Here is a 16,663-nt window from a genome sequence, read left to right as displayed (position 1 = left end):
AATTAAAGTATTTCTTATATATATATAGTACAGTACAGTACACAGTAATGAAAACACAGTTGTTCTACTAACTGTACTGTACTTGCTGCTTACTTAAAAAAAAAAAAACACTTACCTTTCACTATTTGAGTAGCCTTTGTTCTGCCATTTGAGTACTGGCGAGCGATCTCTGAATCCGGGAACGTATCCTTCACGGATTTGTTGAAAACATTCGCAAATGAGAACGGGATGTTGCTTGTAAGGTGGCCCATAATACTGCGTTGCCGCCGCCTTGTGCTTCTCTGACCGTTCATGAGTGACTATATCCATTCGGCCACCGTGTTATGGGTTATAGATAAACCTATGGATAACGGAGACATATATAATAGTCTCCTTTTCAGGTGAGAGGACGCTAAAGGCAGTGCCTTTAGGCACGCCCCCAATATTGTTTGTCCGGCTGGAAATTTTGGACATTACTACTTGCCGTAGTTTTGAAGCAATGCATGATGGGAATCCAGATGTTGTGTGTCAGTGTATTAACGTGCCGGCTGGAATAAACACACGCTGAGAAATAGCTCCGTGCCTGCCTACTTTATGGGTTATACAGGGGCGCCGCTAGGGATTTTGGGCCCCATGAAAATAATCTTTACAGGGCCCCCAACACATCGGCAACATTATAATTTCATCATCATTAGGGGCCTCTCTGGGCCCCCCTCCATCATGGGCCCCTAGAATCCGTCTCCTTTACCCCCCCTTTTCTGCGCCCCTGGGGTTATAGATAAACCTATGGATAACGGAGACATATATAATAGTCTCCTTTTCAGGTGAGAAACGACGCTAAAGGCAGTGCCTTTAAGGCACACCCCCAATATAGTTTTCCGGCTGGAAATCGGGAGAATGGTTGTCCCGGGAAATTTTCGGGAGAGGCACTGAAATTCGGGTGTCTCCCGGAAAATTTGTGAGGGTTGGCAAGTATGGGCGTGCGTCCATGATAACGTTGCTTCGATGGCAAGATATGTTGCTCCAAAACCTGTATGTACCTTTCAGCATTAATGGGGCCTTCACAGATGTGTAAGTTACCCATGCCTTGGGCACTAATACACCCCCATACCATCACAGATGCTGGCTTTTGAACTCTGCGCCTATAACAATCTGGATGGTTCTTTTTCTTTTTGTTCCTGAGGAACAACGTCCACAGTTTCCAGAAACAATTTGAAATGTGGACTCGTCAGACCACAGAACACTTTTACACTTTGCATCAGTCCTACTTAGATGAGCTCGGGCCCAGCAAAGCCGGCGGCGTTTCCGGGTGTTGTTGATAAATGGCTTTCGCTTTGTATAGTAGAGTTCTAACTTGCACTTACAGATGTAGCGACCAGCTGTAGGTACTGACAGTGGTTTTCTGAAGTGTTCCTGAGCCCATGTGGTGATATCCTTTACACACTGATATCGTTTTTTGACGCAGCACCGCCTGAGGGATCCAATGTCACGGGCATTCAATGTTATGTGCAGTGATTTCTCCAGATTCTCTGAACCTTTTGATGATATTACAGACCTTAAATGGTGAAATCCTTAATCAGTTTTTAAAAACACTTTCTTAGTCCTTTTACCAACATCGTGATTTTTAATCATCCCGATCTTAAATTGGGAAAAAAATTAAGCGTTTCATTATGTTAATTATGTTGTTCTTAGACTGTTCAACGATTTGCTCACGCATTTGTTCACCAAGTGGTGACCCTCGTCGCTTCCTTGTTTGTGAATGACTGAGCATTTCATGGAAGCTGCTTTTATACCCAATCATGGCACCCACCTGTTCCCAATTAGCCTGTTCACCTGTGGGATATTCCAAGTAAGTGTTTGATGAGCATTCCTCAACGTTCTCAATCTTTTTTGCCAGTTGTGCCAGCTTTTTCAAAACATGTTGCAGGCATCAAATTTCAAATGAGCTAATATTTTTGGGGTTTGTACATGCAATGCAGGATTACTTCTAAAATGCCCATAAAAAGTAGTACATGTGTCCGCAGGTAGGAGCATGATAACATAAATGTGCAGTGTATGAGAGTGTGATGTCACATCATCATTGCGTTGTGTACACTGAGGCTGACTGTTAGGTGGTCCAAGACCAGCTCTCTTCCTGGCGTGAGGACGAGGTATGGTGATGTATGATGCCCCATATAATACAGACAAAATCCTTCATCACTTTTTAGTTGTACACGCAGTGTTAGTAAATCTCATGCAGTACGCCCACTAATGGTACACGCTATTTTATAGATTGACATGATGTTTACCGCATGGTATTTTGATTTTAGTAAAACAGGCTAATGATACACTGTGTTAATGATACACAAAGTGTTAATACACTGTGTTAATAAAACACATTGTTACACTGTGCTATTAATACCCAATGTGTAAATAAATTATCGGTTATTAATAAATAATGCGTTAATACACTCTTTCAAAACAAAAAAGAACAAATATGTACACTACCGTTCAAAAGTTTGGGGTCACCCAAACAATTTTGTGGAATAGCCTTAATTTCTAAGAACAAGAATAGACTGTCGAGTTTCAGATGAAAGTTCTCTTTTTCTGACCATTTTGACCCCACAAATGTGATGCTCCAGAAACTCAATCTGCTGAAAGGAAGGTCAGTTTTGTAGCTTCTGTAACGAGCTAAACTGTTTTCAGATGTGTGAACATGATTGCACAAGGGTTTTCTAATCATCAATTAGCCTTCTGAGCCAATGAGCAAACACATTGTACCATTAGAACACTGGAGTGATAGTTGCTGGAAATGGGCCTCTATACACCTATGTAGATATTGCACCAAAAACCAGACATTTGCAGCTAGAATAGTCATTTACCACATTAGCAATGTATAGAGTGTATTTCTTTAAAGTTAAGACTAGTTTAAAGTTATCTTCATTGAAAAGTACAGTGCTTTTCCTTCAAAAATAAGGACAGTTCAATGTGACCCCAAACTTTTGAACGGTAGTGTATACAATCCCACATGTGAGGTAGTAACTAACAAAGGAAAACAACCAAAGCAAGACGAAGGTGAAATATACAGTAAAAGTGAACACAAAAATAGGTGAACCTTAACCCCTGCAGTTAAAAAATGACTACAAGGACTTATGAATTCAAATTCATGTGTTTATTGGGTGTCCAGTGCTAAAAGATAGCAAGTATCTGTAGACAATTTTTTTTTAATGCTATTGTCAAGTTAAACAGCTAAAAGTGTGCAAAGAAAACAACGTAAAGCGAACTGTAGTATGCTATAATTCACTGGAGTTTACATTTACATGATTTTCTCTGCATTGTTTGAATTATTTGTCATATGAAGTTTCTCGAAACATAATTAATGATCACAGTTTAGGTTTTAAATTGAGGAATGCTTCATGTGTTTCCTCCAAAGAGGTTGTTCATGCGGCAATGAAATAAAAAGGCAACTCAGAAAAAAGCATAGTGGAGGAAATAAGTATTTGATCCCTTACAAATATATGAGCAGTCCATCATTTTTATGCTAGTTATTATATCTTCATGAGGGAACAAATTCAATCAGCACTTACTTACTCCATTAGATTTACACAAAAGTTTTAGTCAAACGTTTCCCACCTCTTGGGCTCCGCCCTCTTTTGGGGGGCTACAGCTGGTTGAATCATGGTCAGCAGGTCGCCAAACAGATCCTGAGGATTTGGTTTTTCTCCTTCAGCATGAAGCGGTCTTGTAAGGGTGCTGGAAACTGGACTGGGGACAGACATAGAGCTTCTTAAGTTTGAGAGAGTGTAATTAGCGGTGGATGAGTGAGGCAAGGAGATGTATGAGGAAGGGGAAGCCATTGGATAGATAGGCAGACGCGTAGAACTGCCAGGCAGTTGCTGTCTAAATCTTCCTGAAATGGTGGGGGGAATAACCTGTGAATCAGAGAGTGGCTCTGGTGTTTTATGCCAGACAGATTGGCTGAAGAGATTGGATGACATGTCATGAAGTGGTTGAAAGGGAGGAAGGTTCGGTGGAAAAGATCTTGTGGATTCATTATCACCTTCAGCCTTTCCTGACATGAAACTAACGTGTGGGGACTCGTTAAGAGGGTCCAGCAGGCGTATAAATTCCATACCATCCAAAGACTGAACTTCATCTGAAGTTTTGCTCAGGGCTTTCCTAAATTCTTGCCCTCCTCTTTTTGTCACGTCATCATTGCGTTGTGTACACTGAGGCTGACTGTTAGGTAGTCCAAGACCAGCTCTCTTCCTGGCGTGAGGACGAGGTATGGTGATGTTGTCTTGGGTCGAGAAGTCTCGCTCTGCAAGGCCTGAATTTTGACTGCTGTGGGTTTTTTTGTGGGTGTCAAATTGGGCAGATTGAAGTCTTTCGTAGGAAGGAAGCTTGCAAGGTGGAAAGTCTGCTTGATCCTGTCCTTGGCTCAACAACTTGTTGTAAGGGTGGGACGGCTTTAGGCCGGGAAACATTTGTGAGTATTCGCTGAAACTCAGTTCCTTTCGCTGCAAAAACAAAATGATAAGAAACAGGTATTTAAAGCAATAATAATCAAATAATCAAATTCATGTACAATAAAGATTACTTCTCTCTGGCACTCATTTAAGGCAGACGCTTTCCCTTTCGCTCTACTCTTTTTGCACTGCTCTTCAAAATCTAAACAATGGAATTGATCAACTGGACTCTTAACAAAATTGACAAAATCTTGGGTTCGGGGGAGTCAGCCTGTCCTGTCGGAATGGTTGTTTCTGGACTCTTGGGAGAAGCAAAGTGCTGTGTGCGACTAGGGATGGGTATTCATAATATTTTTCCGGTTTTGAGTCCACTTTCGATTCTGCTTAACGATTCGGTTCCATACGGTTCTCTTATCGATTCTTATTTGGAAAAAAAGGGGGAAAAAAGGTGGATTAGCCTTAATTTAGTTTAGTTTAGAGGTAGCATGACCAGACAAAGTCTACAGTGAGGTCACATACATAGCATAGAATAAAAAAGGTACTTTAAAAAAAATAAATGTAATAAATAAATATTCTTCTGTAGAATTTAACAAAATAGATCATGTGGAAATTACACAAGAACGTACCATTTAGTACCATGTGATATTAACCTTTTACATGCAAAGTGATATATATATATATATATATATACATATATATATATATATATATCAATCCTTTATTGGTTACATTTCTAATTATTATGGCTTACAGTTTATGAAAACCTTGAATTGAAAATCTCAGAAAATGTGGGGTTTCAAAAAGTGTAAGCCTGTAGTCAAAATGATAATAAAGGCTTGACTTACCTCACTTTGCATGTAATGAGTTAATATCACATATTACTTTCACATTTAAAGTTAATTGCTGACATTAATGGACTTGCACACAATATGCTATTATTTTGAGTTTCACTTAGGCCTGGACGATATGGCCTAAAATTAAGGTCCCAGATGTATTTTTAGACAGAATTCTATGAATTGGAAGATGCTGGAAGCCGTTCAAGGTACGCCAAAGCTGCCACAAATGATTGAAGGATGCAAGCAGAGCTGTGGGTACTCAGACTTTTGTGACATATATGAACTAAATTGCAAACTGAACAAGATCTTGGAGACGGCGTCTGCTCTGCATGGCAAATATAATGAATTTCAGGACCAGAAATCGACAATTAGAGTGAAAAGTTAAAATGTATTCAACACAAACATTCTAATCTGGATTGTTTTTTCTGGCTGCAAGAGACCTGGCAAGGTCATTGCTTGGGACGGCGTGGCTCAGTTGGTAGAGCGGCCGTGCCAGAAACTAGAGGGTTCCAGGCTCGATCTTCGCTTCCGCCATCCTCGTCACTGCCGTTGTGTGATTGGGCAAGACACTAAACCCACCTGCTCCCAGTGCCACCCACACTGGTTTAAATGTAGCTTAAATATGTAGATAATGGGTTTCAATATGTGAAGCGTTTTGAGTCTCTAGAGAAAATTGCTATATAAATATAATTACTTCACTTCACTGCTTCAAGATTCCCCAAAAAGGACAGTGTAGCAAGGACGCAACAAACTCCTTCTCCGTCTCTCATGGACATACACCTGCTGTTTGTTGACTTTTGTTGGACAGACTGGCTGTGTTATTCTGTTTGCGAGAGAAGATAGCCACTCTGCAGCGTCCACGGAAAATACATGCCACAGACACACGCGCCCTAGTTGCAAGTCTTGAGTTGTATGTTGTAATTTGTACAAACCCTGTTTCCATATGAGTTGGGAAATTGTGTTAGATGTAAATATAAACGGAATACAATGATTTGCAAATCCTTTTGAACCCATATTCAAAGACAAGATATTTGATGTTCAAACTCAAAAACTTTATTTTTTTTTGCAAATAACTATAATAGTTATTATTTGTTATTATATAATAGTAACTTGCAATTTCATGGCTGCAACATGTGCCAAAGTAGTTGGGAAAGGGCATGTTCACCACTGTGTTACATGGCCTTTCCTTTTAGGAACTGAGGAGACACATTTTTTAAGCTTCTCAGGTGGAATTCTTTCCTATTCTTGCTTGATGTACAGCTTAAAGGCCTACTGAAACCCACTACTACCGACCACGCAGTCTGATAGTTTATATATCAATGATGAAATCTTAACATTATAACACATGCCAATACGGCCGGGTTAACTTATAAAGTGACATTTTAAATTTGCCGCTAAACTTCCGGTTCGAAACGCCTCTGAGGATGACGTATGCGCGTGACGTAGACCGGCGAACACGGGTATGCCTTCCACATTGAAGCCAATACGAAAAAGCTCTGTTTTCATTTCATAATTCCACAGTATTCTGGACATCTGTGTTCGTGAATCTGTTTCAATCACGTTCATTGCATTATGGAGAAGGAAGCTGAGCAAGCAAAGAAGAAAGTTGTCGGTGCGAAATGGACGTATTTTTCGAACGCAGTCAGCCACAACAGTACACAGCCGGCGCTTCTTTGTTTACATTCCCGAAAGATGCAGTCAAGATGGAAGAACTCGGATAACAGAGACTCTAACCAGGAGGACTTTTGACTTCGATACACAGACGCCTGTAGAGAACTGGGACAACACAGACTCTTACCAGGATTACTTTGATTTGGATGACAAAGACGCAGACGTGCTACTGTGAGTATGCAGCTTTGGCTTCTAAACATTTGATCGCTTGACCGTATGTGCGCAACTTTTTTTTGCGTATGAACGTAAATTTTTTAAAATATATAAGCTTTATGAACCTTGGGTTAGGTGAACGGTCTTTTGGGCTGAGTGATTGTGTGTGTTGATCAGGTGTTTGAATTGTATTGGCGTGTTCTATGGAGCTAGGAGCTAGCATAGGAGCTAGGAGCTAGCATAACACGTACCGTACCGTACGTGCGCGTCACGTACGTAACTTTTTAAAAATATATAAGCTTTATGAACCTTGGGTTAGGTGAACGGTCTTTTGGGCTGAGTGACTGTGTGTGTTGATCAGGTGTTTGAATTGTATTGGCGTGTTCTATGGAGCTAGGAGCTAGCATAGGAGCTAGGAGCTAGCATAACACGTACCGGACCGTACGTGCGCGTCACGTACGTAACTTTTTAAAAATATATAAGCTTTATGAACCTTGGGTTAGGTGAACGGTCTTTTGGGCTGAGTGATTGTGTGTGTTGATCAGGTGTTTGAATTGTATTGGCGTGTTCTATGGAGCTAGGAGCTAGCAGAGGAGCTAGGAGCTAGCATAACAAACACGCAGGTGTTTTTATACAGGATTAATTTGTGGCATGTTAAATATAAGCCTGGTTGTGTTGCGGCTAATAGAGTATATATATGTCTTGTGTTTATTTACTGTTGTAGTCATTCCCAGCTGAATATCAGGTCACCCCCGGCTCTCACAGCATCTTCCCTATCTGAATAGCTTCAACTCCCCACTAGTCCTTCACTTGCACTTTACTCATCCACAAATCTTTCATCCTCGCTCAAATTAATGGGGAAATTGTCGCTTTCTCGGTCCGAATCTCTCTCACTTCATGCGGCCATCATTGTAAACAATAGGGAACTTTGCGTATATGTTCAACTGACTACGTCACGCTACTTCCGGTAGGGGCAAGCCTTTTTTTTTATCAGATACCAAAAGTTGCAATCTTTATCGTCGTTGTTCTATACTAAATCCTTTCAGCAAAAATATGGCAATATCGCGAAATGATCAAGTATGACACATAGAATAGATCTGCTATCCCCGTTTAAATAAAAAAAAATCATTTCAGTAGGCCTTTAAGTTGTTCAACAGTCCGGGGGTCTCCGTTGTGGTACTTTAGGCTTCAGAATGTGCCGCTCTTCACCCTCTTCACACATGACTGTATAGCCTCTTCAACATCCAATCTCACTGTCAAATATGCCGACGACACCACAGTACTTGGGCTCATCAGCAACAATGATGAGACAGCATACAATGCAGAGGTCCAACAGCTGGCTTCATGGTGTGCTAACAACAACTTGGTTCTTAACACTAACAAAACCAAATAACTAATTGTAGACTTCCGCAGGAAAGGGCAGAGCAAACACCCTCCACTTTTAATTAATAACAATCTAGTAGAAATGGTCAAGCATTTCAAATTCTTAGGGGTGAACATAACAGAAGATCTATGCTGGGACATTAACACTGCTTCTACAGTCGGAAAGGCCCAACAACGTCTTTTTTTTTTGTTTTGAGGAAACTAAAATGCGCAAACATTCCGCAGAAATCAATGGTTAACTTTTACAACTGTGCCATCAGCAGTGTCCTCACTTACGGCTTTTTAGTGTGGTTTGCTAGCTGCACTAAAGCGAATCAACAGGCCCTCCAGCGAGTGGTTAAAGCGGCGGGGAAAATTACAAGGACGATACTCCCAGAGATGAGTGCCATGTACACAACTCGCTGCCTAAAGCGAGTACACAACATCCTGAAGGACAGATACCACCCAGCACATGGCCTCTTCAACCTGCTACCCTCTGGAAGAAGGTATAGATCGATTCGCGCCAGGACCACCAGAATGTCTCACAGTCTGTATCCCCAGGCTGTGAGACTGCTAAATGAACAACCTGCCCCTTTGCTGCCCCGGACCATCTCATTACCTCACTCTTCACCACCTCAATAATTGTGCTCTGGACACTGCATTGCTGCAACATCAACGTAACACCCATCAGACATCTGACTGTTCCCACCCCCACACCCCCTCTATTCGCCATCTTCCTGACAATGCTAAACTGTGAACTATGGTCAACCTGCACTTTAATGCAGTTTCTATGCCGCTGGACAAAGCTCAAATAAAATCTCGTTGACATGTATGACTTAAGTGTTATTATGACAATGACAATAAAGGGATTGATTGATTGATTGATTGATTGATTGCCACACATTTTCAATGGGAGACAGGTCTGGACTACAGGCAGGCCAGTCTAGTACCCGCACTCTTTTACTATGAAGCCAAGTTGATGTAACACATGGCTTGGCATTGTCTTGCTGAAATAAGCAGGGGCGTCCATGGTAACGTTGCTTGGATGGCAACATATGTTACTCCAAAACCTGTATGTACCTTTCAGCATTAATGGCACCTTCACAGATGTGTAAGTTACCCATGTCTTGGGCACTAATACACCCCCATACCCTCACAGATACTGGCTTTTCAACTTTGCGCCTATAACAATCAGGATGGTTCTTTTCCTCTTTGGTCCGGAGGACACGACGTCCACAGTTTCCAAAAACAATTTGAAATGTGGACTCGTCAGACCACAGAACACTTTTCCACTTTGTATCAGTCCATCTTAGATGAGCTCAGGCCCAGCAAAGCCGACTGCGTTTCTGGGTGTTGTTGATAAACGGTTTTCGCCTTGCATAGGAGAGTTTTAACTTGCACTTACAGATGTAGCGACCAACTATAGTTACTGACAGTGGGTTTCTGAAGTGTTCCTGAGCCCATGTGGTGATATCCTTTACACACTGATGTCGCTTGTTGATGCAGTACAGCCTGAGGGATCGAAGGTCACAGGCTTAGTTGCTTACGTGCAGTGATTTCTCCAGATTCTCTGAACCCTTTGATTATATTATGGACCGTAGATGGTGAAATCCCTAAATTCCTTGCAATAGCTGGTTGAGAAAGGTTTTTCTTAAACTGTTCAACAATTTGCTCACGCATTTGTTGACAAAGTAGTGATCCTTGCCCCATCCTTGTTTGTGAATGACTGAGCATTTCATGGAATCTACTTTTATACCCAATCATGGCACCCACCTGTTCCCAATTTGCCTGTTCACAGGTGAACAGGCAAATGTTCCAAATAAGTGTTTGATGAGCATTCCTCTACTTTATCAGTATTTATTGCCACCTTTCCCAACTTCTACACACACACACACACACACACACACACACACACACACACACACACACACACACACACACACACACACACACACACACACACACACACACACACACACACACACACACACACACACACACACACTCGCGCGATGACACAAGAAGCTAGCTGTTCATCAAATTCTAAAGTTAAAGGCCTACTGAAACCCACTACTACCGACCACGCAGTCTGATAGTTTATACATCAATGATGAAATCTTAACATTGCAACACATGCCAATACGGCCGGGTTAACTTATAAAGTGCAATTTTAAATTTCCCGCTAAACTTCCAGTTGAAAACGTCTATGTATGATGACGTATGCGTGTGACGTCAATCGTTGAAACGTAAGTATTCGGACACATTGTATCCAATACAAAAAGCTCGGTTTTCATCGCAAAATTCCACAGTATTCTGGACATTTGTGTTGGTGAATCTTTTGCAATTTGTTTAATGAACAATGAAGACTGCAAAGAAGAAAGTTGTAGGTGGGATTGGTGTATTAGCAGCTGGCTGCAGCAACACAACCAGGAGGACTTTGACTTGGATAGCAGACGCGCTATCCGACGCACGGATGATCGGGTGCAGTCCTTCGTCGCTCCGTCGATCGCTGGAACGCAGGTGAGCACGGGTGTTGATGAGCAGATGAGGGCTGGCTGGCGTAGGTGGATAGCTAATGTTTTTAGCATAGCTCTGTGAGGTCCCGATGCTAAGTTAGCTTCAATGGCGTCGTTAGCAACAGCATTGTTAAGCTTCGCCAGGCTGGAAAGCATTAACCGTGTATTTACAGGTCCATGGTTTAATAGTATTGTTGATTTTCTGTCTATCCTTCCAGTCAGGGGTTTATTTCTTTTGTTTCTATCTGCAGTTAAGCCCGATGCTATCACGTTAGCTCCGTAGCTAAAGTGCTTCGCCGATGTATTGTCGTGGAGATAAAAGTCACTGTGAATGTCCATTTCGCGTTCTCGACTCTCATTTTCAAGAGGATATAGTATCCGAGGTGGTTTAAAATACAAATCCGTGATCCACAATAGAAAAAGGAGAGAGTGTGGAATCCAATGAGCCAGCTTGTACCTAAGTTACGGTCAAAGCGAAAAAAGATGCGATGCGTCCTGCACTGCACTGTAGTCCTTCACTCTCACGTTCCTCACCCACAAATCTTTCATCCTGGCTCAAATTAATGGGGTAATCGTCGCTTTCTCGGTCCGAATCGCTCTCACTGCTGGTGTAAACAATGTGGAAATGTGAGGCGCCTTTCAACCTGTGACGTCACGCTACTTCCGGTACAGTCAAGGCTTTTTTTTATCAGCGACCAAAAGTTGCAAACTTTATCGTCAATGTTCTCTACTAAATCCTTTCAGCAAAAATATGGCAATATCGCGAAATGATCAAGTATGACACAGAATGGATCTGCTATCCCCGTTTAAATTTAAAAAATTCATTTCAGTAGGCCTTTAATGATTATTTGCACACAAAAAAATGTTTATCAGTTTGAACATCAAATATGTTGTCTTTGTAGCATATTCAACTGAATATGGGTTGAAAATGATTTGCAAATCTTTGTATTCCGTTTATATTTACATGTAACACAATTTACCAACTCATATGGAAACGGGGTTTGTATATGACATTTGCTTGCTTTTTTTTCTTGGTCCTCACCCCACCCAGGAGTTCCTGTTCTGTCTACCCCGTAACTGTATATCTGTTCTTGGACATTTAATTTTGTTGTACTTTTGACTGGTGTAGAACCAACAACCTGGTCCTGAATGTCAACAAGACCAAGGAGATCATTGTTGACTTCAGGAAGCATCAGTCCAGCCACGCTCCACTCTACATCAACGGCACAGCGGTGGAGATAGTAAGCAGCACCAAGTTCCTGGGGGTGCAGATAACTGACAATATAACCTGGTTCCTACACACCGGAGCTCTTGTAAAAAGAGCTCAGCAGCGCATGCACTTTTTGCGTCGGATGAAAAGAGCACAGCTCCCTCCCCCCATTCTCACCACATTCTACAGAGGCACTACATCTCTGTAGTGCTACATCTCTGTAGTGCTGACCAACAGCATCTCTGCCTGGACTGGACCCTGCAATGCCTCAGACTGGAAGCCTCTCCAGAGAGTGGTGAGGACGGCGAAAAAGATCATCAGGACTCCTCTTCCTCCTATCCAGGAGATCGCAAAAAGCCGCTGCCTGACCACGGCTCAGAAAATCTGCAAAGACTCCTCCCACCCCCATCAAGGACTGTTTTCACTGCTGGACTCTAGAAAGAGGTTCCGCAGCCTCCGAAGCAGAACCTCCAGGTTCTGTAACAGCTTCTTCCCTCAGGCCGTAAGACTCTTGAACGCATCATAATTAAATTATCCCCTCAACTCCCCCCAAAATGGATTAACTCGCTGGAATAAAAAAAAGACAATATAACATTCATCCATAAATGTGAACGCATGTGAAAAAGTGCAATATATTTATCTGTACAGTAATCTATTTATTTATTTATTTTTATTTATATATATTTATTTATTGTATATATTATTGTATATATATTTATTTATTTATATATGCACCTTATTGCTTTTTTATCCTGCCCTACCATGAGCTTATGTAACGAAATTTCGTTCTTATCTGTGCTGTAAAGTTCAAATTTGAATGACAATAAAAAGGAAGTCTAAGTCTAAGTGCTATGACAAAGTTCCATCCATTCCATCCGTGAGAGACAAGATCGAATTGGGGGCCGATATTTGCCTTTAACTGATATTCACCTTTGCATCTTTTAGCACATAATAGTAGTGTTTCATGAATTCCAGTAGGGTGTGTGTCTTGCCAAATCACTCGCTTGAATTTGAGACCATGCTGCAAGGAACGCGTCGGTTATCCACAGTGTGAAGCCCCACATTATCACTGGAGGACTAGAAGACAAGGAATGGCTAAGCATGTTTCACACACACACACACACACACACACACACACACACACACACACACACACACACACACACACACACACACACACACACACACACACACACACACACACACACACACACACACACTCGCGCGATGACACAAGAAGCTAGCTGTTCATTGTAAAGTATGGGTGATCGATCCAGATGTCAATAATATTATACCCAGTATAATATATTTAGTATATAAACGATACTTAAGCGGTTAGATCGATATTTTTCTTTTACTTGTTAGTATTATTATTATCACAAAATAATTTTTTGGTGGTTTTTGTTATTGTTTGCAAACTCAGGGGGTACGTCTCTGGAGAGGCTTTGAGGGAAAAACCCAAACGATTTAAATGGTTGCAAATAGTAGTTTTTGATTTTGTTTAGTTATTGTGCATTACACTTTATTTTGTTAAATTGTATGTAGTATTTAATACCACAAATGTATTACATCATTTGATTTACAACAACACTAGCAAATTCGAAATTCAATAAGATATGCTTTATATTGTGTTTACTTTAATTACTTGCTAAAACATTTTCACCTCTATAATCTATTGTCAAAGTATCAGATTGGGACTCAAAATCAGATCTGAGGCCAAAACAGTTTGGGAAATTGCTAGTAGAGGTGTACTCCATCATTATGGTTTGTGCCTCAGATTTATTTTGGGTACAGTAAGGAAACAAAATGCAACACATACATCTCTTTAAATGATTTTTAAAATGAAACATAAAAAACTGAAGACTTCTGGCATGTACTTCCCATTCTCAAAAAAAACAAGAAAAATAACAATAAAAAGTGTGTTAATAGTTATTTGTAGTAAAGTTCATTATTATTGGAAGTACAGCATTAATAGTTCCAGTTTGTTCCCTATCTTTACTGAACAATTGCGGAAAGAAAGAGGAGACTTTAACCAAATATGTGTTTTTTTCAAGTTCTAGCTTCTCCTTGGCACTATCACTCGCCAAAGATTGGACTACATTCATCACCAAGTGGACATATACACCGTGCGGCCAAACAATCTCTGTACCAAAATCTGATTACGAATACCTGTAACGTTACATCCATTCTGTCAAAAAAAAAAATTTCTAAGTGGTGCCATCAGGAGATGATCTGGTCAATAAATGCATAATTTGCTAGTATTGTTGTAAATCAGAAGATGTATTAAATTTGTAGTATTGAATATATTTTTTGAACAAAAAAAGTGTTGCATGCACAACAACCAAACAAAAAGATACAGCTATTATTGGCACCCATTTAAATTGTTTGTTTTTTGCCATCAATGTCCTTATTTCCTGAGTTTGTAAACTATAATAAAGAAAAACTATTCTATGATAATTAAAAAAACAACTTTCTAATCAATGTAGTATCGACCGTATACTGGTACTTGATATACTTGGTATTGGCTTACTCTTGTTTACGTTCAAGAGATTTAGCCTAGCGATGAGCGGCTTCTTGTGTCTTCTTATGCAGTGCTTTGAGAAAAAAGAGGAACATTTCTATCAGCACAAACTGCTGCCAAGCAAAACCCAAATAGACCTTTTGTAAATCGAGAACACATTTCCTGCAATTGAGTGTATTTCTACACTATATTTTACATTTACATGTATTCTTGTCTACCAACCTCTTTTGGCTGTTTTTTTTTTTGACACTTCCATGTTCCATGTAATGTGCCACATCATTTTTAATTTTTTTTTTCTAGTAGATAAAGACAAAATGAGACAAAACTTACCACAATAAACAAGTGTACACTCAATTACCATCACCAAAATAGCAATATAAAATGTATGAATATATATCAAAGCACATATAATGTTATCAGCTAAGGTAATAGACATGCATCACTGAAAGGTGGAGAAAATATTTTTAAAACATAGCATTTTAATCATATTCTAACAATTATTAAAGTCCCAAATTTTCACCGTGATTATTTATTTAAGTTTATCTTTTTCATATTTATCACGGTGAAACAGGGGTTAATACGTGTGCCTCACGATAAGAAAGTCCTGGGTTTGATCCCCGGGCTCGGGGTCTTTCTGTGTGGAGTTTGCATGTTCTCCCTGTGAATGCGTGGGTTCCCTCCGGGTACTGCGGCTTCCTTCCACCTCCAAAGACATGCACCAGGGTTGCTGATTGGCAACACTAAAATTGGCCCTAATGTGTGAATGTGTGTGTGAATGTTGTCTGTCTATCTGTGTTGGCCCTGCGTTGAGGTAACGACTTGTCCAGGGCGTACCCTGCCTTCCGCCCGAGTGCAGCTGCGATAGGCTCCAGCACCTCCCACGACCCCGACAGAGACAAGTGGTAGAAAATGGATGGATGGATGGATATTTAAAATATTTCATTAAAGCTGATACATATAACATTGAACACCAAATACACATAATATAACTATTCTTCTTTGTTTGGATAAAGATTTTCATTAGAGGTGTAACCACTATACAGTTGGGCAAGTGTTTAACAGTCAACTGACCAAGCTCTCGTCCACAGCTGCCAGACCACGACTCCCATTAGGATGGGACATGGTGTTATGATGTGGTCTACAGTTTGCACCACACTCACATGTCACAGATGAAGCCATACCCCATTTGCACATAGTTGAGCGGAAGAGGCTGACACGAGTGAGAAGGCGATTAAGCCTGACCCAAGCAGGCCTGGGAAAGCATAATCCCGGTGGTGATGTACTGGCCTCAGGGATGTAATCATGGAGTCTGCAAGAGTTTTACCGCCATTCCATGTTCCATTTGTAGTTTGCTACAATGGTGTTTGACTGGTTAAAGTCATTTAGCAATTCCAGTGCAGCAGGATTTAAGCTTCCGGTGTCCTCTAAGAGGAGACAGAAGACAGTCACGAAGAAGGTCCCCAGGCTCCAGTGCTCGGCGTGCTAGAGACAGTGTGGCTCTCTTGCGACGAAGCTCAGATGGTTGAATACCTGCTAAAATGGAAAGATTGTCCGTTGTTGTGGGACGCAGGCATCCAGTGACTAAACGCAAAGTGTTGTTAATTGGCTTATCTACAAAACTAAGCAGGTGTGCAGTACAGAGTGGACCAAGGCAAGGGTGGCTGTACGAAGTGTAACACTGCCAGCACCCCAGCTGGATCCAGCCAGTCGTCTCAAAAGCCAAACGCGTGTTGTTAGCTTTTTGCGCAGTGACTCAGGTGTCCGCGAAACGTGAGTGCCCTGTTCAACCTAATGCCTAGATATGTTAGTTTGGCAGAAAAGGGTAGAGGACGTCCTTAAAAAGTGATGTTAAGCTCATGTTGTGCCTCCCTGTTGTAAAGGCGCAAGGCTGCCGTCACTGTTTTGGTTACACTGAGCTTCAACTTCCATTTCTGGAGATAAGTGGATAAGGTCGCTATGTCCTGGGT

General features: G+C 41.1%; 1 protein-coding gene across 1 annotated transcript in view; it reads right to left on the bottom strand.

Annotated features, from left to right (window-relative positions):
- Positions 1 to 3,108: 3,108 nt before the first annotated feature.
- Positions 3,109 to 16,663, bottom strand: part of dennd1a (DENN/MADD domain containing 1A) — a 128,878-nt gene continuing 115,323 nt past the window's right edge. The window contains exon 22 of the mRNA XM_062031063.1: positions 3,109 to 4,478. Coding sequence (XP_061887047.1) covers positions 3,573 to 4,478 — 906 coding nt within the window. The 3' untranslated portion in view covers positions 3,109 to 3,572. The remainder of the gene's footprint in view (positions 4,479 to 16,663) is intronic.

This window comes from Entelurus aequoreus, linkage group LG21 (genome assembly GCF_033978785.1).
Source record: "Entelurus aequoreus isolate RoL-2023_Sb linkage group LG21, RoL_Eaeq_v1.1, whole genome shotgun sequence".
Taxonomy (NCBI): domain Eukaryota; kingdom Metazoa; phylum Chordata; class Actinopteri; order Syngnathiformes; family Syngnathidae; genus Entelurus; species Entelurus aequoreus.
This window is presented reverse-complemented; position numbering and strand designations above follow the sequence as displayed.